This window comes from Loxodonta africana, chromosome 7, assembly GCF_030014295.1.
Source record: "Loxodonta africana isolate mLoxAfr1 chromosome 7, mLoxAfr1.hap2, whole genome shotgun sequence".
Taxonomy (NCBI): domain Eukaryota; kingdom Metazoa; phylum Chordata; class Mammalia; order Proboscidea; family Elephantidae; genus Loxodonta; species Loxodonta africana.
The window spans coordinates 78,857,621-78,879,012 of record NC_087348.1 but is presented as its reverse complement, the minus strand read 5'-3'; the positions used below and the strand labels follow the sequence as shown (position 1 = coordinate 78,879,012).

Sequence of the window (21,392 nt, the reverse complement as noted above, 5' to 3'; positions counted from 1 at the left end):
AGATTTCATCTCACTCCAACAAGGCTGGCATTAATCCAAAAAAACACAAAATAATAAATGTTGGAGAGACTGTGGAGAGATTGGAACACTTATACACTACTGGTGGGAAAGTCAAATGGTACAACCACTTTGGAAATCGATTTGGTGCTTCCTTAAAAAGCTAGAAATAGAACTACCATACAACCCAGCAATCCTACTCCTTGGAATATATCCTAGAGAAATAAGAGCCTTTACACGAACAGATATATGCACACCCATGTTTATTGCAGCACTGTTTACAATAGCAAAAACATGGAAGCAACCAAGGTGTCCATCAACGGATGAATGGATAAATAAATTATGGTATATTCACACAATGGAATACTACGCATCGATAAAGAAGAGTGAGGAATCTGTGAAACGTTTCATAACATGGAGGAACCTGGAAGGCATTATGCTGAGTGAAATTAGTCAGTTGCAAAAGGACAAATATTATATAAGACCACTTTTATAAGAACTTGAGAAATAGTTTGAGAAGAAAAAATTCTTTTGCAGTTACGAGAGGAGGGAGGGTGAGAGAGGGGCATTCACTAATTAGATAGTAGATAAGAACTACATTAGGTGAAGGGAAAGACAGCGCACAATACAGCGAGGTCAGCACAACTGGACTAAACCAAAAGCAAAGAAGTTTCCTGAATACTTTGAAGGCCAGTGTAGCAGGGGCAGGGGTCTGGGGACCATGGTTTCAGGGGACATCTAAGTCAATTGGCGTAAAAAAATCTGTTAAGAAAACATTCTGCATCCCACTTTGAAGAGTCGCGTCTGGGGTCTTAAATGTTAGCAAGCAGCCATCTAAGATGCATCAATTGGTCTCGACCCACTTGGATCAAAGGAGAATGAAGAACACCAAGGACACAAGGCAATTATGAGCCCAAGAGACAGAAAGGGCCACATGAACCAGAGACTATATCAGCCTGAGACCACAAGAACTAGATGGAGCCCAGGTACAACTGATGACTGGCCTGACAGGGAACACAACAGGAACTCCTGAGGAAGCAGGAGAGCAGTGGGATGCAGACCCCAAATTCTCATAAGACCAGACCTAATGGTCTGACTGAGGTTAGAAAGACCCCGGTGGTCATGGTCCCCAGACCTTCTGTTGCCCCAGGACAGGAACCCATTCCAGAAGCCAACTCTTCAGACATGGATTGGACTGGACAATGGGTTGGAGAGGGATGCTGGTGAGGCATGAGCTTCTTGGATCAGGTGGACAGGAGACTATGTTGGCATCTCCTGCCTGGAGGGGAGATGAGAGGGTGGAGGTGTTAGAAACTGGCGAAATGGACTTGAAAAGAGAGAGTGGAGGGAGAGAGCAGGCTGTCTCATTAGGCGGAGTAATTGGGAGTGTATAGCAAGGTGTATGTGGGTTTTTGTGTGAGAGACTGACTTGATTTGTAAACTTTCACTTAAAGCACAATAAAATTATTAAAAAAAATCAAACTATGTAGTGTATTAGGCAAATTTGTTGCAAAAGACCTCTTTAAAGTGTTAAAAAGCAAAGATGTCACTTTCTAAACTTAGTGTGAACGCTAAGGTGGGCTTGACCCTAACCATGGTATTTTCATATGCATGTGAAAGCTGGACAATGAATAAAAAAGGAAGACCAAAGAAGAATTGATGACTTTGAATTATGGTGTTGGTGAAGAACATTGTATATACCATGCACTGCTATAGGATCACTATGAGTCAGAATAGACTCAACGGCCACAGATCAGAAGAATGAACAAATTTGTCTTGGAAGAAGTACAGCCAGAATGCTCCTTAGAAAAGAGGATGGCTAGACTTGTTTCACGTGCTTTGGACATGTTATCAAGTGGCCCCAGTCCCAGTCCCTGGAGAAGGACATCATGCTTGGTAAAGTAGAGGGTTAGCGAAAAAGAGGAAGACCCTCAAGGAGATGGATTGACACAGTGGCTGCCACAATGCAAAACGATTGAGAGGGCAGCACAGCACCTGGCAGTGGCTCCTTCTGTTGTACATGGATAGGACTGCTATGAGTTGGAGCCGACTGGACGGCACCTAACAACAACAAACGGAAATACATAATAATGCAAATTTACCTTGACTGTGGAATAAAGAGCGCTTCCCTGAGGAAGTGATTTTTAAACTGAGATCCAAAGGATGAATTAGAATTAACCAGACAAAAGGGGAGGAGGATTAATCGTTTCTTCTTGACTGCTCAGATGACATCTTTTATTAAGGCTTGGGGGCTGGGGGGTGTACGGGGTTCGTAAAGGCGTAATTTGGTGGTGCCTGGCGGTAGCTCAGACACTCAATGAATGAATAAACGAGCACATGGATTACAACCTGCCCACGACGACCTCAGGACTGCTATTCCCCTAATTCAACGGTGTCATTCTTTTTCAGGTACATCCAGGTTCTCTGCCAGTCCCCCTGTCTCAGGAATTCAGTCAGCCAGCAATTTAGCCTGTGCCCCGCCCCTCCCAGCTCTGGCCCTGCCCCAGGCCCCGCCCACATCAAGCCCTGGCCACTCCCCTTTCTGGCTCTCGTGGTGCTCAGGGTTGAGGCTCGAGCTTCCTGGGCTGTTGTAACCGTTTTAACTGCTGGGAGGGGATGGGCTGCGGTTGAATCCTGGTCTTGGGATTCCCGGATCCCTTCCCTTCGCTCCCGGGGAAGCGCTTTAATTCTCCCCCATGCCCCAGGGAGGCCCCGCCCTCTTTTTGTCTCTGGTTAGCAATCTTACCACGCTCTCTTGGGACCCGAGTCCTCCTTTTGTCGTCTTCCGCCAGACCCCAACCAAGTGGTTTGCTGTACCGGTTCCTCCACTTTCTGTCTTCACGACCCTTAGCCTGTGGGCTGATGGACTGTGGGACTGGGGCTTTGGGGCCTCTGAGTGACAACCTGTTCTTCCCCTTCAGGCGATCGCCAGGCTGCACTCGGAGCGTAGGTTCCTTGCTGTGATCGAGGTTCTCTGATTGAACCCTGTCGGTGTGTCAGTTTGACTCTTCATGTGATCACACGTGTCTGTGCAAGGCCTTCTGTGTGGGGGTGGCTGGGCTTAGGGTGAGCTTTTACCTGGGACCCACGTCTGTGTCCATGCACTTCTCCAGCAGGTTTTCCCCAATGATACCTCGTCAGCGGATCTGGCTCTCTGCCTTCCCCCTGCCTCCTGTACCAGATCCACCAGGTGAGAGGGACAGGATAGGGGATTTGGGAAGGAACTCTTGTGCATGCAGGAACCTCACCTCCTGGGCAAGCTTCTTACCAGAGTCCTGGGGGGAAGCTAGTGAGGGCTTAAGAGTCTCAGGAAAGGCCTTCTGCTGGCCGGGCTCTATACCCTGCTGCTCCACCCATTTTCAAGCCCTAGGTCCTTCCCTCCCCTTCCCTTCTCCCAGCCTCACCCCATTGACCTTAACCATCTCCTACCCAGAGCCTAAGGGCCCTTCTCCTTCTATATCCCTCTTCGGTTGGGCCAAACAGGTGAGGTTCTGCAGCCCAGAACCTGGAACTGGCAGTCGGAGCCGGAGCAGTGGGCAAGGTCACTGCGACAGCAGTTGAATGCTCAACTCCTGTTGGTCCCTGAGGAGAAGAAGGTGGGCCCATCTCCTGATGAAGCATCATCTGATGCTCTTGAATCTTGGAACTCTGTATTGGTCCTAGAGAATGAAGAGCAGCCTTGGGCCTCTGAGAGGAAACAGAAACAGCTCCTAAAGTCAATGATTGAGGCAGAGAAGCCCACAGTGTTGCAGCTCCTGCTAGCTGAGCTCAGAACTCTGTTCTCAGCTGTGCTGCAGGACCGCAGCCCCGCAGCTTGGCACTACCTGCACGCAGTGCTGGGTTTACTGCCTCCATATCGCTCACTGCTATGTGGCCACCTTGATTTGCTGCCTTTTCTGGAGCAGCTGTACCGCTGGGCACCCTGGGTCCAGTCCCAGCTCCAGCTGGACCTACTAGATGCCATAGACCAGGCCTTTCCCCCAGACACCTCTTTGTTAGCGAGTGCCTCCCATACTGACTGCCATCTACAGAAGCAGAGGTTCCAACATGGGCTCCCGTACCCCGCCTGCCCTTTAGTGCAGGCTCGGTGGGATGGGCAGCAGGTAGAGAAGGAGTTGGCTACATGGCTGCGACCACTGACATTGCCAGAGCTACAGCACTGCCTAGGCATTGTTGGTGCTGAGGTGGCCCTTGAAGAGACGCAGTGGCTGGATAGCCTTAGCCTCCTCCCCTTGGCACTGGCAACAGACATCCCTGTACAGTATGAAAGCAGTGGCGCTGACAAGGCAGAGAAGGAACTTGCTGGAAGAGAGACTAGGTAAGTGAGGGGCCCAGGCTGGGGCTTTGAGCAGAGGGGTAAAAAAAAGCTGGCATAGGGCTGCCCCTAGGGTCCTTTAGATGTCTAGGGCTAGCTCCCTATTGATCATAAGGATTAATCTGACCCGAAACCAAACTGGTCTGAGGTTGCTTCTCTTTTTTGTCTGCAAAATAAACCCAATGATCTTAATGCTAATCCCCATAGGGAAATGCAGAAACCGATGAAAATCAAAAGCCACCATAAGTAAGTCGAAGCTTCCGAAAACAGCTTCTCTGCCTCAGTTTCCAGACTTCTTTCTCAGATGGTTTTTTTTTTTTTTTTTTTCTCACTCATTCATAATCACTGAGTGTCGCCTCTGGGCCTACCTGCGCTAAGCGCTGTGTGCTGGATACGGGGTCCTTCTCTTGAGTTGCTTCTAAGTGAGTGCTTGTCTGAGAGCCCTTCGCACGCATGCCTATGTGATCTAAGCCAAGGAAGATTCGAGTTTGTAGCACCATTGGATGGGAATTTTACCCTGACCCTATCTTTCAGAGCCTTCTTCCTGGCTTAACGTGGGTACCAGCTGAGCCACCTGGCAGCTTGAATGACAAATTGTTTCCCTATCTGGCTCTCAGAACTTTCTTCAGGATTTCAGAGTGCCTACAGAGACCCCCTATCCTGAAGGTTCTCTAGCTCTAGTCTTGGAATTCCTCCCTGTCCTCTGGTCTCACTTTTTAGGTGCTTTGCAGCTTGCCTGTGACACATTCATTATCTGGGGAGGAAGGCTAGTTTTACCATTAATCAAGCTTGGCTTCCTTAGTTTTTGCTATAAGTTTATGGCAGGGTCAAGTTTTTCTTTAAGCCTTAAAGCACTAATGGTAGACAAATAGGCAGACTCTCAGGGCTCTGATAGAGGGTGGCCAAACCAAGTAAAAAAACAAAAACAAAAACCATTGCCATCGAGTCAATTCTGAGCTGAGCTAAGCCAAGGCAGATTCGAGTTGGTAGCACAATTGGATGTGAGTTTCATCCCAACCCTTTCTTTCAGAGCCTTCTTCCTGGCCTAATGTGGGGACCAGCTGAGCTCCCTGGCAGCTTGAAGGACAGAATAGAACTACCCCACAGAGTTACCAAGGCTGTAATCTTTAAGGGAGCAGATTGCCACATCTTTCTCCTGCAGAATGGCTAGTGGGTTCAAACCAACAACCTTTCAGTTAGCAGCCAAGTGCTTAACCAGTTTGCCTCCAGGACTCTGGAGGGTGGCCAGTGCCAACAATTTATGCTTTCAGTAGCACCAGCAGACTCTTCCTCTCTCAAAGAGCTACCCTGTGCCCTGAGTACAAATTTCCTTTCTTGGGGGAACTTAAAACTGAAGTTTCTGTGCTCTGAGGTCACCTCAGCCAACATTATTAGTCTGGGTAATGCATTTTTGTTTCTTGAGTAATTAATTTTCTTATTGAACTAATATATTTAAGTTCCACAGGGTCTTCTCAACTTATATGCTTATTGCTACCTTCAGCAACATGTATATAGGAGAGGAGAAGGCAGATGGCTGGATTGGTTTGGGGTTGGGATTTTGTTGACTGATGTGGTAGAAGATTAAGAAGATGAGAGTGTTGGTGTAGGTTTGAGCAGATTGAAGTGCTACACCATGGAATCCTGGCTTGAAAGGAAAGGATGTGAAACTAGAGGTTGGGTGATCATGGGGAAGGAGAAAGGAAGGGTCACAGGCATGGTGATCCTGAAGGGTGGGAGAACAGGTGTAATGGGAGCAAAGATCTGAGATCTGGAGGGTTGGAACGTTGACAGAGAAGGGAAATCCAAAACTGTGTGTTTACAGGGTGGGTAAGTTGAGAAAATAAAGTCCTCCCATTACTTGTATGCAGTATTAGGTAACACTGACTTCATAGTACTGGTAATCAAAATTAATCCAGAATGATTATTCATTCATCAGAAAGGGAGGGGTCATTTACGCACATGTCTGTGTGAATATAGGTGCCTGTCACGCATGATGGACCATATTTGCTTAGTATGTGAACATCTGTGGGTGTACACAATAGACAGCTCTGAAAATGTCATATCAGGTCCCCTCAAGCACCTGATCTAGCTCCTCCTTTCACTTGCCAACAGTGGCAAGGCCCACCTCCTCAGTACCTTTTTGCTCCGCCTCCTGTTTCCTTCTGATTTTTTATTATACAGGTCCCAGGCTGACCAGGAAGTTCCTGGAGAGGAGCCCTTCCAAAAGAGAAGCACTGACTTCTTACTGGAGACTTCCCTCCCAGGCAGCCATGTGATGAACATTCTACAGATGGAGAAATACCTGAAGAAGATCCACTTCCTCTATCTCAATGTGGCTCCCAGCCGGTATTTTAGGTACCAGCTTATGTCCAGGCCCCTTCTCCTACTCCTCTTACTCTCTGGTTTCTTCACAAGCTATTTTCTCCCTCCTTTTTCTCTCCATACCTGCTCCTGTACCCTCTCCTGTCTCCCCACACTCCTTCTTTCCTGTCTCCTGGTTTTCTTCCTTCTTTTCTTCTCCTCTGTCTCCTCCTCTCCACCCTCTTTGCTCCCCTTTTTCTCTCTCAGCTCCTTAGTTATCCTTCTCTCACCTTTTGCCCTGTCTTCTTTATTCTATCCTAGAGTGATATAAACATTTGGTCATGGCTTTACAAGGGGACTTAACAAGGAACTCTTCCAACTACCATGCAAGGATTAGGTCTTTGTTTAAATATTTACAGTATCAGAGAAACTATGTGCTTCCCAAGACATCCCATTCCCAAGACTGAGCCAAAATCTGCTTTTCTTTTTTTTTTTTTAACCTCTACATCCTGGGCCTAGTTTTATCTTCTGGGGCTATAAAAACCAAATCTCCTTCTTCTTCATGTAACTCTAGAGGCATTCATTTACTTTCCCCTATGGGTTCCAAATCTTACCTATTTTAAAATCCTCATTGAATCCCATTTCTTCCCAGAAATAATAATAAAAAAATAATAATAACTACCATTAATCAAGCATACACCAGACATTGTGCTAATAGTAAACACATGCTGTGTTATTTCATTTAATCCTCACCTACAAGGTGGAGGGAACCCTGGCAGTGTAGTGGTTAAGAGCTATGGCTGCCAACAAAAAGGTCAACAGTTCAAATCCACCAGGCACTCCTTGGAAACCCTATGGGGCAGTTCTACTCTGTCCTATAGCATTGCTATGAGTTGGAATCAACTTGATGGCAACGGGTTTGGTTTTTTTGTTTTTACCAGGTGGGTGCTGTTATTATTCCCACATGTGAGATGAGCATACTGGTGCATAGAAAGATTAAGTAACTTGTCGAAATCCACGTACTAAGTGGTGGGACCAGGACTTAACCTGATACCAAAAAAATAAAATCTGTTGCCGTCAAGTCTATTCTGACTCATAGCGACCCTATATGACAGAGTAGAACTGTCCCATAGCATTTTCAAGGACCAGCTGGTGGATTTGAACTTCCAGCCTTTTGGTTAGCAGCCAAATTCTTAACCACCACACAACCAGGGTAACCTAATACAGTATAGTCTAAAGCAAAAGTCCAGGCTCTTACACAGTATCTGCTATACCCTCCCAGAGAGCCTTATTCCCTGCATACACTGATGTCTTTCGCCTGAACTTAGCTAGCACTAATGATCTGTATCATTCATTCATTTACTGACTAATTCATTTAACAGTTTACCAACATGGTAGTAATTGTAGTAATGTAGATAGGGTAGGATAGCTACTGACTGCACTGGAGAGCTTACAGACAGAAAATGTTATAATCAGAAAAGCAGCACAACCAAAGATAATTAGGCACATAAAGAGAAAAGAAACCATGAACAAGAGAACTAAAAAGGTGGTGAGTAATTACAGGGTCAAGATTTGCCAAAGAAGAATCCAGCGAAGTGAGTTTAGCATTTGATGCTGCTTTTCTCCAAATGAAAGCTCCTATTGATTCCATTAGAGGCAGCTGTGTGTCAAGTTTATTATACAGGTAGCCCCTGACTTACAAAGTATTTGCATTTTGAGGATCTGCACTTATGAATGCGTGTGTTTTTTTTTTTTTGGTAGTACATCTTATCGTTACTAATGTGTACTACATATTGTGTTGCAGGGCATAATTTGTTGACGTTACTGTTCTCAGATGTTCACTTGCAGATGTTTAAAGATTGGATTTATAAAAATACTGATAATAAAAGGCAATAATAATGGGAAAAAAAGAAGTATTTGACTTAGATACTTATGACGTAGTCCTGTGAACAGAACCCAGTCATAAGTCAGGGACTACCTGAACGTGCATGAAAGGTTAAGAAGGGGACAGAGTTTTCAACAGACTCAGAACTAAGTGAGCGAAAGTTGCAGTTCTGGGCCCACATCAAGGAAGGAGATATATTTCCAGTTCAACTTTACTCCTAAATTGTAACCATAGAGGGTCCCAACCAAAAGCCCGGGGGATTTAATTTATGTATCCTCTGATATCTTCATACAGGTGCTCTTCATAATTTTGCTCAGTTTTTCTAGTTGTCCCCAAGTGGGAATTGTTCCAGAATTCTAGAGCACTATAACCAGAAGTAGAATCCTGTCATTTGTTGTTTGGTTTTGTTTATGTATTTATTTAGTTTGCCATGTAACAGGTTTTTTTTTTTTTTTTTAATGTGTGAATTGATCAATTTTTTCTTGTATTGTTCTAGATTTTGATTCATACTTAGGAAAGAATTCATTCCCTCACCACCTTAGAGTCTTTGCTTGTCACCTCTCCACACTTAGCACCCTATTTGAAATTGAAACATTCTCCTCCCCCAGCACTGCCAATCTCCCTTTTCCTGCTCTTTCCCCTTATCATTATGTTTATCATCTTTCTCCTCCAGTAGAATGAGAGCTCTGTCAGGTCAGAGGCTTTTGTTTGTTTTGTTTAGTGATACATCCTCAGGGCTTAGAACAGTCTGGCATAGAGCAGAAACTCAGTAATATTGAATGAATGAACGGGAGGAAGAACAGATTTGGAGGGGCTAGGCGATGAGGTCTGTATAGAACTTCTTGTATTTTGGGTGCATGCAGGACATAGAGTTTAAGATGTTTTGGAAGCAGTTGAAAATATAGGCCTAGGACTCAGGAAGAAGGTCTTGGCTTGCCCCATTTACTCTCTAGCATTGCTTAATACTCTAATTGACTCAGCCTTTTGAGAGCAAGGACTATGTAGTAGTGATCTTTATGTCCTTGCCCCCTATCACAGTGCTTGGACAGAGAAGGAACTTGATAAATGGTTTAACTAAGCTTCATGAAGTCAAGGACTAGGTTTTTCTTGTTCACTGTTGTATCTTTAGGGCCTGACACAGTGTTTGGCCTTAATAAACATTTGTGGAATGAATGAATAGACCCCAAAGGAGCAGTGGCCATTAGGAGTGAGGAGAGTGCTCCCTAACTCCTAGCCCTGCCCAGAAAGAGCAGCCTCCATTAGGAATGTCCTAGGGAAAGGAGTATATACTGGGGAGAGCCAGAGATCGGTTGAGATAGGCTGCTATCCTGTAGGAAGCTAAGTGGCCCAGTGGTTAAGGGAGGGGCTTTGAGTCAGGTAAATTTGGTTTTAAATCATGTGTTCTTCCTTTAACTGCATCATAACTTCTCTTTGTTTCAGGTTTCTCAGTTTGGGGATAAGGGTACTTGAAAGGCATCTCAGAGTGGTGCAAACAGTAAAGCACTTGGCTGCTAACTGAAAGGTTGGTGGTTCAAGTCCACCCAGAGGTACCTCAAAAGGAATCAGCTACTGAAAACCCTATGGATTACAGTTCTGCTCTGATACACATGGGGTCGTCATGAGTCAGAACTGACTCCATGGCAACTGGTTTTGGTTCTTGAGAAGATCTAGTAACTCTATCAGAAGAGAAACAAACCCACTCTGATATCTCTCTCAAAACAAACAAGAAAACCAAACCCACTGCCACCAAGTCAATTTCGAATCATAGTGACCGTATAGGACAGAGTACAACTGCCCCATAGGGTCTCCAAGGAGCAGCAGTGGATTCAAACTGCCAGCCTTTTGGTTAGCAGTTGAACGCTTAACTACTGTGCCACCAGGGCTCCATATCTATCTCAGTGCTCTTAATTTGTTTGCTTAATAATGTGTTCTAGAAAGTTGAGAGAAATAAGAGAGGGTGGGACCATTTTATCTCTTAAGCATTATAGGACATACAGCTTTAAAAGGGTTTATGTAAGTGTGTTTAATGCCTAAAAATATCATTGGCTCCAAGTTGTGAAAAGGTGACAGCAAAATAAAAATTAATAGATGTTTTGTTAAATGTGCTCAAACATAGCATTATGCTAACTAATCTACTGCAACTAGATACAACTGTTATATCCCACTGCCGACTCTGACTCATAGAGACTCTATATAGTGATCCATAAATTATATTTAATGTGGGATGTAGGTGCATTTTGCCAAAAGAGCCCAAGGTCTATTAGGATTTTTACATATCTCTGGAAGTACTTGTCTGGCTCTTCAGTTTGTAGTTCTCCTCTTTGCCTGTTTCTTGTCTTCTAGCCTCTCCTCTGATTTTCCCCAATCTCAGTTACTCCAGGCAGCAATTCCCTGATTATATCTGCATATTCTTTCGGTACATAGGGATATACGTTTTTTGTAATTTCTAAGATGAACTCATTTTTTCATATTTCAGTATCTCTGAAATTGTGATGCATCTTATAAATTGATGGAGTATCATATTGGCAGTATTTTTTCTTAGTGTTTCATATAATAATGATGCATCTTATAATTGATAGCATCTTAAAAAATTGATGGGATATATATAGTGCATGTTGGTCTGGAGAGATGAGCTTCTTGGAACAGGCTAAGTACTTATTTTATTCTTTTCTATCTTTGGCTTCAATGTCTTCTTAATATTTGTTCCATCTTTCTAGTTTGAAGATTATTCTACTTCTTTTCACTGCTTCCTACTTTCTTCTGCCTCCTTTTTCATCTCCCCATCCTTCCCTTGTCCCTGACTGCAGTCTGCACAGGTTCCCAGGGCTCCCACTGATCAGAGCTCTTTTTCGTAGGCCTTATAACCTGATGGTTGTGCCACCAAACAAGGTGAATCCTGAGCACTACATCTTCTCTCCCTTTGGGATCCTGCATATACATCCTGTGGAGGGCAGTGACACAATGACACTGGGTACCTGGCACCGCCACTCTGTTCTCTGGCAACAGCTGCAGTTCATTCCATTCTTTAAGAATTGCCTCGTACGCAAGGCATTGACCCGGTAGGTGATGGTGGGTTTGGAATTTGGGTTAATGTGGATAGGAGCAACGGCATGTCGCCACTGACCTCTACTCTGTAGTTGGAAGAAGAGTATGAAGTTACAGGGCCTGCATCAGCGCCGAATTCTCCTAGGAAGTCATCTGCTCTTGGCCGTGCCCCACTTCGGAGCTGGGCTGCTCCATATTAGCAGGTGAGTTCCTAAAAATACAACTTTAATGGATTTTTAAAAAATTATTATTACAAAAGGTTTAATGTTCATTGTAGAAAATTTGGAAAATGTGGGGGGGAAACCCTTTAATCGCACCACCCATAAATAACCACTATGGACATTTTGTTGCTCATCATTCTAGTCTTTTTTCTATCATGCATACAAAATGGGATCAGACCTTATGTATTTTTTAGTAATCAGTCTTTTTCTCTGGATAATGTATGCTGAACACTTCTCCATGGTATTACATATTCTTCTGTATCAACTTGCTCCAGATAACACAATTAAAAACCAAAAAAACCCAAACCCACTACCGTCAATTAGAACTTATAGTGACAATTATTAAGTATCGAATCTGGGAGTCTAACTCAGGTGTTTGATTCCAAATTCTCTGCTCTTTCCACTGTATCGCTTGGGTTCTTTTTTTGGGAAAAGACTGATTATTCCTATTTTCAGTACTTCTTTGCTTTCCCTACACCACTTCTCAGACATTTCCAATTATCTTTTCTGATAGGAATTGCAAACTGAAATGTCTGCCAGGCCCAACCAGGAGTATTGAAGAATGCATGAGGATAAGTGCAAGGCTTTAGGGAGGTGGGACTGTAATCAGGAGACTGCGTCTAGAAAGGATAGTGATTATTCAGTTCTAAATGATTGTTGCTGTCTGGGAATATGGTAGACCCAGTGTGGTCCAAACCAAAAACCACACCCATTGCCGTAGAGCAGATTGCAACTCATAGTGACTCTATAGGACAGAGTAGAACTGCCTCATAGGATTTCCAAGGAGTACCTGGTAGATTTGAACTTTTGCTTAGCAGCCAAACTCTCAACCATTACGCCTCCAAGGTTTCCCCAGTGTGGTCAATCACTTTATTTTTCAGGATATCCTGGAAATCCACATTTTGTTGGGAAATTTCTTAATTTTAACTAGTTGGCTCAAATTTTTATTAATATGCTCTGCTGGCTAATTCTTTGTGGTACATATGAAAAACTTTTTGGTCTGAATTTGGCCCATGGGCTACCAATTTACAACCTCTGCTCTAGGCTATTCTCGTCCTCTAATCTAGCCTAATTGTCATGGCATACTTAAAAGCATAAGAGCCTGGAGTCTGGGCAGAACTGAATTTATATTCTGAATGCTAGCAAGGGACTTTACTCTTTGTGCCTCAGTTTTCTGGTCTGTAAACTAGAGATAATGATTTCTACACAGCTGTAGTGAGAATTAATGAGATTGTGAATATAAAGCAACATGTTCAGTGCCTCTTATTTAGACACTGAATAAGTGGCACCTGTTATGATCATCCTTTCTGCTTGCTGGGGGTTTTTCATCTTTTTCAAGGATGTTTAGAGATGTGGAGCTCTCTGTGGGAAAGTAGATAGAGAAGTGGGCTTCCTTGGGGTGATGATCAGCTCATAGGGAAGCTGCAAGCTCATCATCTTTGATTCTAAAACTCAACTCATCTATCTAGATTTTTGGGGCCTTCAGCTTCCTTTATTCTGAGGAAGAAACCTTTGGAATCTCTCCTTCCAATTCAGAACTTTGAGGATATATGATCCTCTCTCCTGGCAGAAGGGAGTGACCCTGATCATTTGCACATACCCCAAGCCTTTCTCAAAGAATTCCCCAGCCAGCAATTTCCCGAGCTTGAACTCTTCCAAAGAAGTCACAAGAGGAACCTGTCACTGAGGGTCACAGAGAATATTACAGTCTTTATAAAGTATCCAAGGAAGAAGGGCTGGGTTGCTGGTTCTGACTAGTTCAGCCCTTGATTCCAGGCTTCTGCAGGAGTTGCGCTCTGTGTCCTGGCTTCCCCGGGAGCCAGATCAGAGCTACGAGCTGCTGGAGCTACAACGGGCTCTAGCCAAGGAGAACCACAAGGCTCTACGTCTGCTCCGCCGATGCCTACACCTCTGCACAGTCATTCTTCAGATGGTAAGAGGCTCCAGTTCGTTACGAACGTTCTCTCCAAGCTGAGCTCCCCAGAGTTCCAGCCTCCTCTTAGCTTAAGCTCCTCTTGGGATCCCCCACGTGGCCTGGACTCTGCAAGTGGTTCAGAGCCATTGCCCTGCCCAGCAGTAGCAGTCTCTGCTCTAGGGTGGATGGGTCAATAACAAGTGGGCAGAGGCTTGGACTTACCCTTTCCCTGAGGTTTGGTCCTGACTTAGGAGCAGGGAGGAGAAGGAATATAACTATGTCTATTTTGTCAGTTGTTTGTGCTGGGGCATTAAGGGATTTGGGAGAAGAAATCCTGGTCTTTCATGCTACTGGCTTTATCCTTGAAACTATCTTGAACCTTTGGCAGACATAAAATGCAGAGTGTGGTTTCTAAGGTATAGTCACTAGAAGTCCTGCAGTTTGTGTCCTGGGTTTTGAATGGGCCATAGTAGCTAGACAAACACAGTAGCTGGGACTGGAGACCTTCCTGATTTATGCCTACTTTGCATCTGTGGTGCATGCTGCCTGCCTAGGGCTCTGAGAGGCCCTGCCGTGTACTTGACTCTTGCCCTTGGCCTATCATCATGATTTGTTGTTAGGTGGGCCTGGATTCTCACACAGTTCTCTGGCTAATCACCAACGCCAGATAGTCCAGTTCTCAGACAGCGGACCGAAGTAGATTTTGTGAAAATGAGAACTGACCTGAAGGGAGCTCACCTTGCCTGGCTTGAACCAGGTTTTGCATTCTCCAAGTTGCTCCCATCATCATTCAGAGTTGGTTAATCACCAGGAACAGAAACTTGAAGTCTCAAAGATGGCCTTGACTGTAAGAAATTTCTACTCCCAGGAGGAATTAGTTACTTCTTTTATGGATAGCTCTTGGCTGAAATCTTATCAATCTTATTATATATAATAGTTTATATATGGGTAGTTAGAATTGGGTATTATGGATATGTTTGCAATTTTCTATAATAAATATTTTTAAATACCTATGATTTCAAAATTTTCAAACACTTTAAATGGTCACATCCCCTCCCCTCCCAGAATTCCCTATCATCCTTACCCTACTCTGTATTTTCCTTTTTCTGTATTACCTATTGTCTTAGTTATCTTGGTGCTTTGTGCTGCTATGACAGAAATATACAAGCGGATGGCTTTAACAAAGAGAAGTTTATCCTCTCCCAGGCCAGGAGGCTATAAGTCTGAATCCAGGGCACCAGCTCCAGGGGAAGGCTTTCTCTTTCTGTCAGGTCTTGTCACTTCTCTTTCCATGGTCTGGGATCATCTCAGTGCAGGCATCTCAGGTCCAAAGGATGCGCTCTGCTCCCGACGCTACTTTCTTAGTGGTATGAGGTCCCCATGTCTCTCTGGTCGCTTCTCTCTTTTATATCTCAAAAGAGATTGGCTTAAGACACTATCTAATCTTATAGATCTCATCATAGTGATACAATTTACAACACATAGGGAAATCACATCAGATGACAAAATGGCAAACAATCATACAATACTGGGAATCATGACCTAGCCAAGTTGACAGATATTTTCGGGGGACATAATTCAATCCATGGCAACCCATTCCCAAATGGAATTATAACCACAGACGTAGAGGTTAGGATTTACAACAAATATTTTTGGGGCACATAATTCAATCTATAACATTCCACCCTTTGGCCCCCAAAAATTCATGTCATTGCCACATGCAAAACACATTCACTCCCTCACATCATCCCAAAAGTTTTAAACCTACTCCAAGTCCAAAATCTCATCTTCTGAATCATGTAAATCAAATATGGGTGAAACTTTAGGTGTATTCCATCCTGGGACAAAATTCGTTTTCATCTGTTAACCTGTGAAATCTAGAATACAAGTTGTCTCTTTCCAAAGCACAGTGGTGGAACAGGTACAAAGTAGACATTTCCATTACAAATGGAAGAAATTGGAGGGAATGGTACCAAAACAAAACAAAACAAAATCTGTTACCATCGAGTTGATTCCAATTTATAGCAACCTTACAGGACAGGGCAGAACTGCCCCATAGGGCTTCCAAGGAGTTGCTGGTGAATTGGCACCGCAGACCTTTTGGTTAGCAGCCAAGCTTTTAACCACTGGGCCACCAGGGCTCCCTGAAAGGTACCAAGCAAGTCTAAAACCCAGCAAAGCAATCTACAAGCCTTGAAAATAATCCTCTGTTCTTTGGAACCATCTGGGAAACTGCCCCGCCCTCCAGACTCTGGGTATTGGCTTTGTCCTCCGGATTCTGGGTGGAGGTCCCTTGGCCCTGGGCTTCAGTGTTGCCTTCCATCCACTGAGATAGCAACTCTGTAGCAACTGATCCCTTGGCTTTGGGTGGTCCCATCCTCCTAGTCCATATGAATGGCAGCCCCACCTCCTCATCATCCCCAGCAGGCCTCGTTCTTCTGCCCCATGGGCATGGCAGCCCCACCCCCTCAGCTTTGGGCAGCAACCCCATTCCCCTGGCACACCTTAATGGCAGCCCCACACTCTGGAACTGAGTTTGTGATGATCTGACTTTTTGAAACCTAGGAGGCTGTGGCCCCATCATTTAAGATCCAGGAGACCATACCCCCACCTTTTGAAATCAAGGAGGCCCTGCTTCCCATTCTTCTTCCAGCAGTTCTGCTGATCTCCAAGCTGCTCCAAGGATGGTCCTTTTCTTTTCTTGGGGGATAACAGATGTAGCTACTTTGGCTGTTTCCTGCTTGTAGAATTCCAAGAGGCAGACAGTGTTCTTTCCTTTCATTCTTTCTCTGCCCCCTTCAATCTAAGCTGATGGCTTTTTTTTTTTTTTTTTTGCTGTGGTAGTTGGTTAGATCCATCAGTCACAGACTTAATCTGTTTAACAAAAGATTGGGTAGCCATGTCCTTGATGAATATTCTGGAACATGTGTCCTTGGTTTGTACAACAGAATTTCCAAATCTTTAAGTTCCGTTTTCGTTTTGCACAGTTCAGTTTGAAGTCCATCTTTTTCCTCAAACATTTTATTGTAAGCGGCAAGGAGAAACCACAAAGCCCCTTCAAGATCTTGCTTAGAAATCTTCTCAGCTAGATATCCAAGTTGATCACTTACAAGTCCTACCTTCCACCAAACATATGAACATAATTCAGACAAGTTCTTTGCCGCTGCATAAAAAGCATTCACTTTTCCTCCATTGTCTAATCACGTGCTTGTTATTTTCTTTTAAAGCCTCACCAGAAGCACATATAATGTTCACATTTCTAGCAACAGTCTGTTGCTGGTGCAATATGTATTCTTTTTTTTAAGATGATAGAGACTTTCTCTATGGCTCTCCTCACTTCCTTCTGAGCTCTCACTAGGATTGCCTTCGATGTCCATAATTCTACCAACAGTCTCTTCAGAGCAATCTAGGCTTTTACTATTAGTCACCTTAAAACTTTTCCAGCCTCTACCCATTACCCAACTCTAAAACTGATTCTACATTTTAGGTATCCGTTAGTGCAACACCCTACTCTTCTGGTACCAAATTCTGTCTTAGTTATCTAGTACTGGCTATAATAGAAATACCACCAGTAGATGGCTTGAACAAACTAATTTTCTCACAGTCTAGGAGGCTAGAAGTCTGAATTTAGAATGCTGGCTCTAGGGGAAGTCTTTCTATCTCTCTTGGCTTTAGAGTTAAGTCCTTGTCTTTTCAGCTTCTGCTTCCTGGTTGTTTGGAGATCTCCATGTGTTTTGGTTTCTATCTTACCCCATCTCTCCTTTGCTCACTTGTTTAATCTCTTTTATATCTTAAAGGAGACTGACTCAAGATATACCCTACACTAATCCTGACTCATTAAAATAACAAAGACAACCAATTCCCGAACTGGATTATAACCATAGGCATAGAGGTTAGGAATTACAACACATATTTTGGGGGGACATAATTTAATCCATAACACCGATCATCTTCTAGCATACTATATAATTTACTTATGTTTACTGGCTAACTTCCCACGATAGAATGTAAGACTCACAAAGGTAGAGATCTTTGCCTGTTTTGTTCGCCAGTGTATTCCAAGAAACTAGAAGAGTCTTTGCATAAAGAAGGTGCTCAATAACAGCTTCACAGAGTTTAAGAATTTGTAGTTAAAAGAGCCTCTGCGTGTTTTATGGGTCTGTGCAGATTGGACCCTTCAGGAATATTCTTCTTTGGATGTTTTAAGAGTAACTGAAGAGGAAATTAATATTATTTCTTCAGGAGGTAGGGGAAGGAGGTGAGTGGCATCAGCAGTGTCAGGATCCTAGAGCCATGGTGCAGGAACAAGAAGGAGGCAATGGCCTTTAGTTTCCGGGCAACAAAAGCTGGATGTCCCGTTGTACCCAGCTGAATTGGAGCATAAAATGGGGCAAGTTGTTTCACAGCCTTTCTCTACCTTCCAGTTCCTGGATACTACCCTTATTTAAATGCTATAAAAATTCTTGTAAGTTTGTTTTTACAGTCAGTAGTTATTTCTATCATTCTTTTAAAACTTTATATTAAGGTATAATTTACATACAGAAAAGCAAATGAATTTTAAGTGCACAGCTTGTTGAATTTTTTGCATATATATATACCCATGTAACCACCATCTACATAAGATATAGAACATATCTAGTACCTCAGCAAGTTCCCTGGTACCTTCCTATTGGATGCTGTTCCCCTCTCCCCTACAAAATTAATCACTACTCTGACCTTTGTCACCATAGATTAATTTTGCCTGGTTTTGAATTTCATATAAATGGAAGGAGACAAAATGTGCTACATTTTTTTTTTTTTTTTAGCTTGGCTTTGTAACTCGACATGTTTGTGAGATTTATCTATAATGTTCTAGATAAAAGTGGTTAAATTTTTAGTATTTCTGTATAGTATTTCCTTGTATGATTGTACCAAAATTTATTTATTTATTTATTTCCTATTGAGGACATTTAAGTTGTGTCATGGATTGAACTGTGTCCCCCATAAATGTGTATCAATTTCGCTAGTCCGCGACTTCCCGTATTGTGTGATTGCCGACCATTTTGTCATCTGATGTGATTTTCTTATGTGTTGTAAATCCTACCTCTATGATGTTAATGAGGTAGAATTAGGGGCAGTTGTATTAATGAGGCAGGAATCAATCTACAAGGTTAGATTGTGTCTTAAGCCAATCTCTATTGAGATATAAAAGAGAGAAGCAAGTAGAGAGATAGGAGGACCTCATACCACCAAGAAAGCAATGCCAGGAGTAAAGAGTGTTCTTTAGACCCAAGGTTCCTCTGCAGAGAAGCCCCTAGACCACCGGAAGATTGATGACAAGAACCTTCCTCCAGAGCTGACAGAGAAAACCTTCCCCTAGAGCTGACACCCTGAATCTGGACTTGAGCCTACTAGACTGTGAGAGAATAAAATTCTGTTTGTTGAAGCCATCCACTTGTGATATTTCTGTTATAGCAGCACTAGATAACAAAGACAAGTTTGTTCCAGTTTTTTTTTTTTTTTTTTTACTATTATGACTAACACTGCTATAAATATTTTTGTATCTATCTTTTGGTGGACTTAAGCACTCATTTCTTTTGGGCATGTATTCCTGGAATATGGTAGATACACGTGTTTTGCAGTACCAAACAGTTTTCAAGAGTTGCTGTACCAGTTTACATTCTCGCTAACAATGTAGGAGACTTCCAGTTGACTTACATTCTCATCCACGCTTGGTATTGTCAGGGTTTTTAATTTTAGCCAAACTGGTGGATGTTCAGTGATGTTTCATTGTGGTATCTCATCATAGTTTTAATTTACATTTCTCTGATGACCAGTGACATTGAGCATCTTTTCATATGTTTGTTGGCCATTTTGATACCAAGTCTCTTGCTCATTTTTAATTAGGTTGTCTGTTTTTTTTCTTATTAATTTGTAGGAGTTCTTTGTATATTCTAGATATGAGTTCTGTGTCAAATACATGTATTATAGACATTTTTTCCCAGTTTGTGCTTACCTTTTCATAGTGTCTTTTGATGAACAGAATTTCTTAATTTTCATGAAGTTCAATTTATGAATCTTTTTAGTTAGTGCTTTTTGAGACCTAGTTTAAAAAATCTTTGCCTGCCCCAAGGTCAAGTAAATATTCTGCTATGTTTTCTTCTTGAAGTTTTATTATTTTATCTTTCGCGTTTAGGTCTCTGATCCATTTAAAATTAATTTTTACATATGGTGTGAGGTAAGAGCCAAGGTTTATTTTTTTCCCCATTATTGAAATGACCATATTTCCCTCACTTAATTGCAGTTGTGCCTTTGTCATAAGTCAAATGGCTGTATGTGCGGATCTGTTTCTGGACTCTATGCTGTTCCATTAGTCCATTTGTCTATCTCTTTATTAGTGTCACACTTTCTTAATTATTGTACCTTTATAATAAGGCTTGATATCTGGGATTATGTGTCCTCTAACATAAGGCAATATTATGCTACTCAGCAGGCCACCTCACCCAGGCCTAATGACTGGAGTCCATGTCCTGGAATTATTCCTGAGCCTTACTTATCCAATCTTTCTTTTTCTTTGTTTATGCCATGTGTTGTAAACCTCTTGATTTACACAAGCATACATTTTCTATTTGAGTTCCATCCTGGGGACTTTCAGTAGATAGGCCTGGCCATGACCTATCACATTAGCACATTATAAACCAAAAAACCAGTCGCCGTCAAGTCGATCCCGACTCATGGCAAACCTATGTGTGTTGGAGTAGAAATGTGCTCCGTACGGTTTTCAGAGGCTGATTTTTTGAAAGTAGATCACCAGGCCTTTGTTTTAAGGTGTCTCTGGGTGAACTCAAACCTTCAACCTTTTGTTTAGCAGCAGAGTTCATTAACTATTTGTGCTACCTAGGGACTCCAGCACATTATGGCCTTTCAATATAAGTTCTCCGTTTCCCATCTTCTCTGGTCATTTTGAAGTTTCTGGAGCTAGTTTGTACTAAAAAGCCACCTGCCATGAGCACATCAAAGTTCCAGGCTCCAAGACCTGAGAGTTTGCTCAGACTAGTAGGTGGTCAGTTTGTTTTCCACCCCTACCCACAGTGAGTTTTCCACTCTACACTGGCAGGTTCACGAGGACACATACCACATGCAGCAGGGCCTGCAGGAGCGAGTGCAACGTTGCAAGAAGATTGGGAGAAACCAGGGCTCCGTATATCTCCGGAGGATACATCGCCAGGAGCTCGAGCAGAGGCTGAAGCAGACAGAGGCCTGGCTGTTGCAGCTGGGACATCTTGCCCGCCTGGTAGACTACATGATTTGCCAGAGTCTTGTGTCCATTGTGGAGGAGGAGATAACCTCCTTTGTTGCCAACATCCTGCAAGTGAGGTGGTGGGTGGCATGTGTGGAGGTGGGTAGGCAGTCTCAGGCTGCACGGGTGACAGCTTGCCCCATGACCTCTCCTGACTCTTTTTATAGGCCCCAAGGCAGAAACCCTTTCTCACAGCACAGCTGGTCTTTGACAATTGTGGCCAGCTGTCTCATGCACCCTCTATTGAAAAGATGATCCAGATTCTAACTGGGGGCCTACAGTCTGTCAAGGCCTCTGCCCTGCAGGTATTCTGGAGAGGGCAGGGGGCTGACTCTAGGAATTTTCAATTCCTATCCTCTGTGTGGAATCCCTGGTTGAGTGCTATGGCTGTTAACCAAAAGGTCAGCAGTTCAGATCCACCAGGTGCTCCTTGG

The 21,392-nt window shown here is 43.3% G+C and overlaps 1 protein-coding gene across 1 annotated transcript in view; it reads left to right on the top strand.

Moving 5' to 3' along the window:
* The first annotated feature begins 3,701 nt into the window (after positions 1 to 3,701).
* Positions 3,702 to 21,392, top strand: part of DNHD1 (dynein heavy chain domain 1) — an 80,734-nt gene continuing 63,043 nt past the window's right edge. Inside the window, 7 exon segments of the mRNA XM_010592266.3 lie at positions 3,702 to 4,315; positions 6,494 to 6,667; positions 11,354 to 11,557; positions 11,636 to 11,746; positions 13,541 to 13,697; positions 20,776 to 21,030; positions 21,126 to 21,263. Coding sequence (XP_010590568.2) covers positions 3,717 to 4,315; positions 6,494 to 6,667; positions 11,354 to 11,557; positions 11,636 to 11,746; positions 13,541 to 13,697; positions 20,776 to 21,030; positions 21,126 to 21,263 — 1,638 coding nt within the window. The 5' untranslated portion in view covers positions 3,702 to 3,716.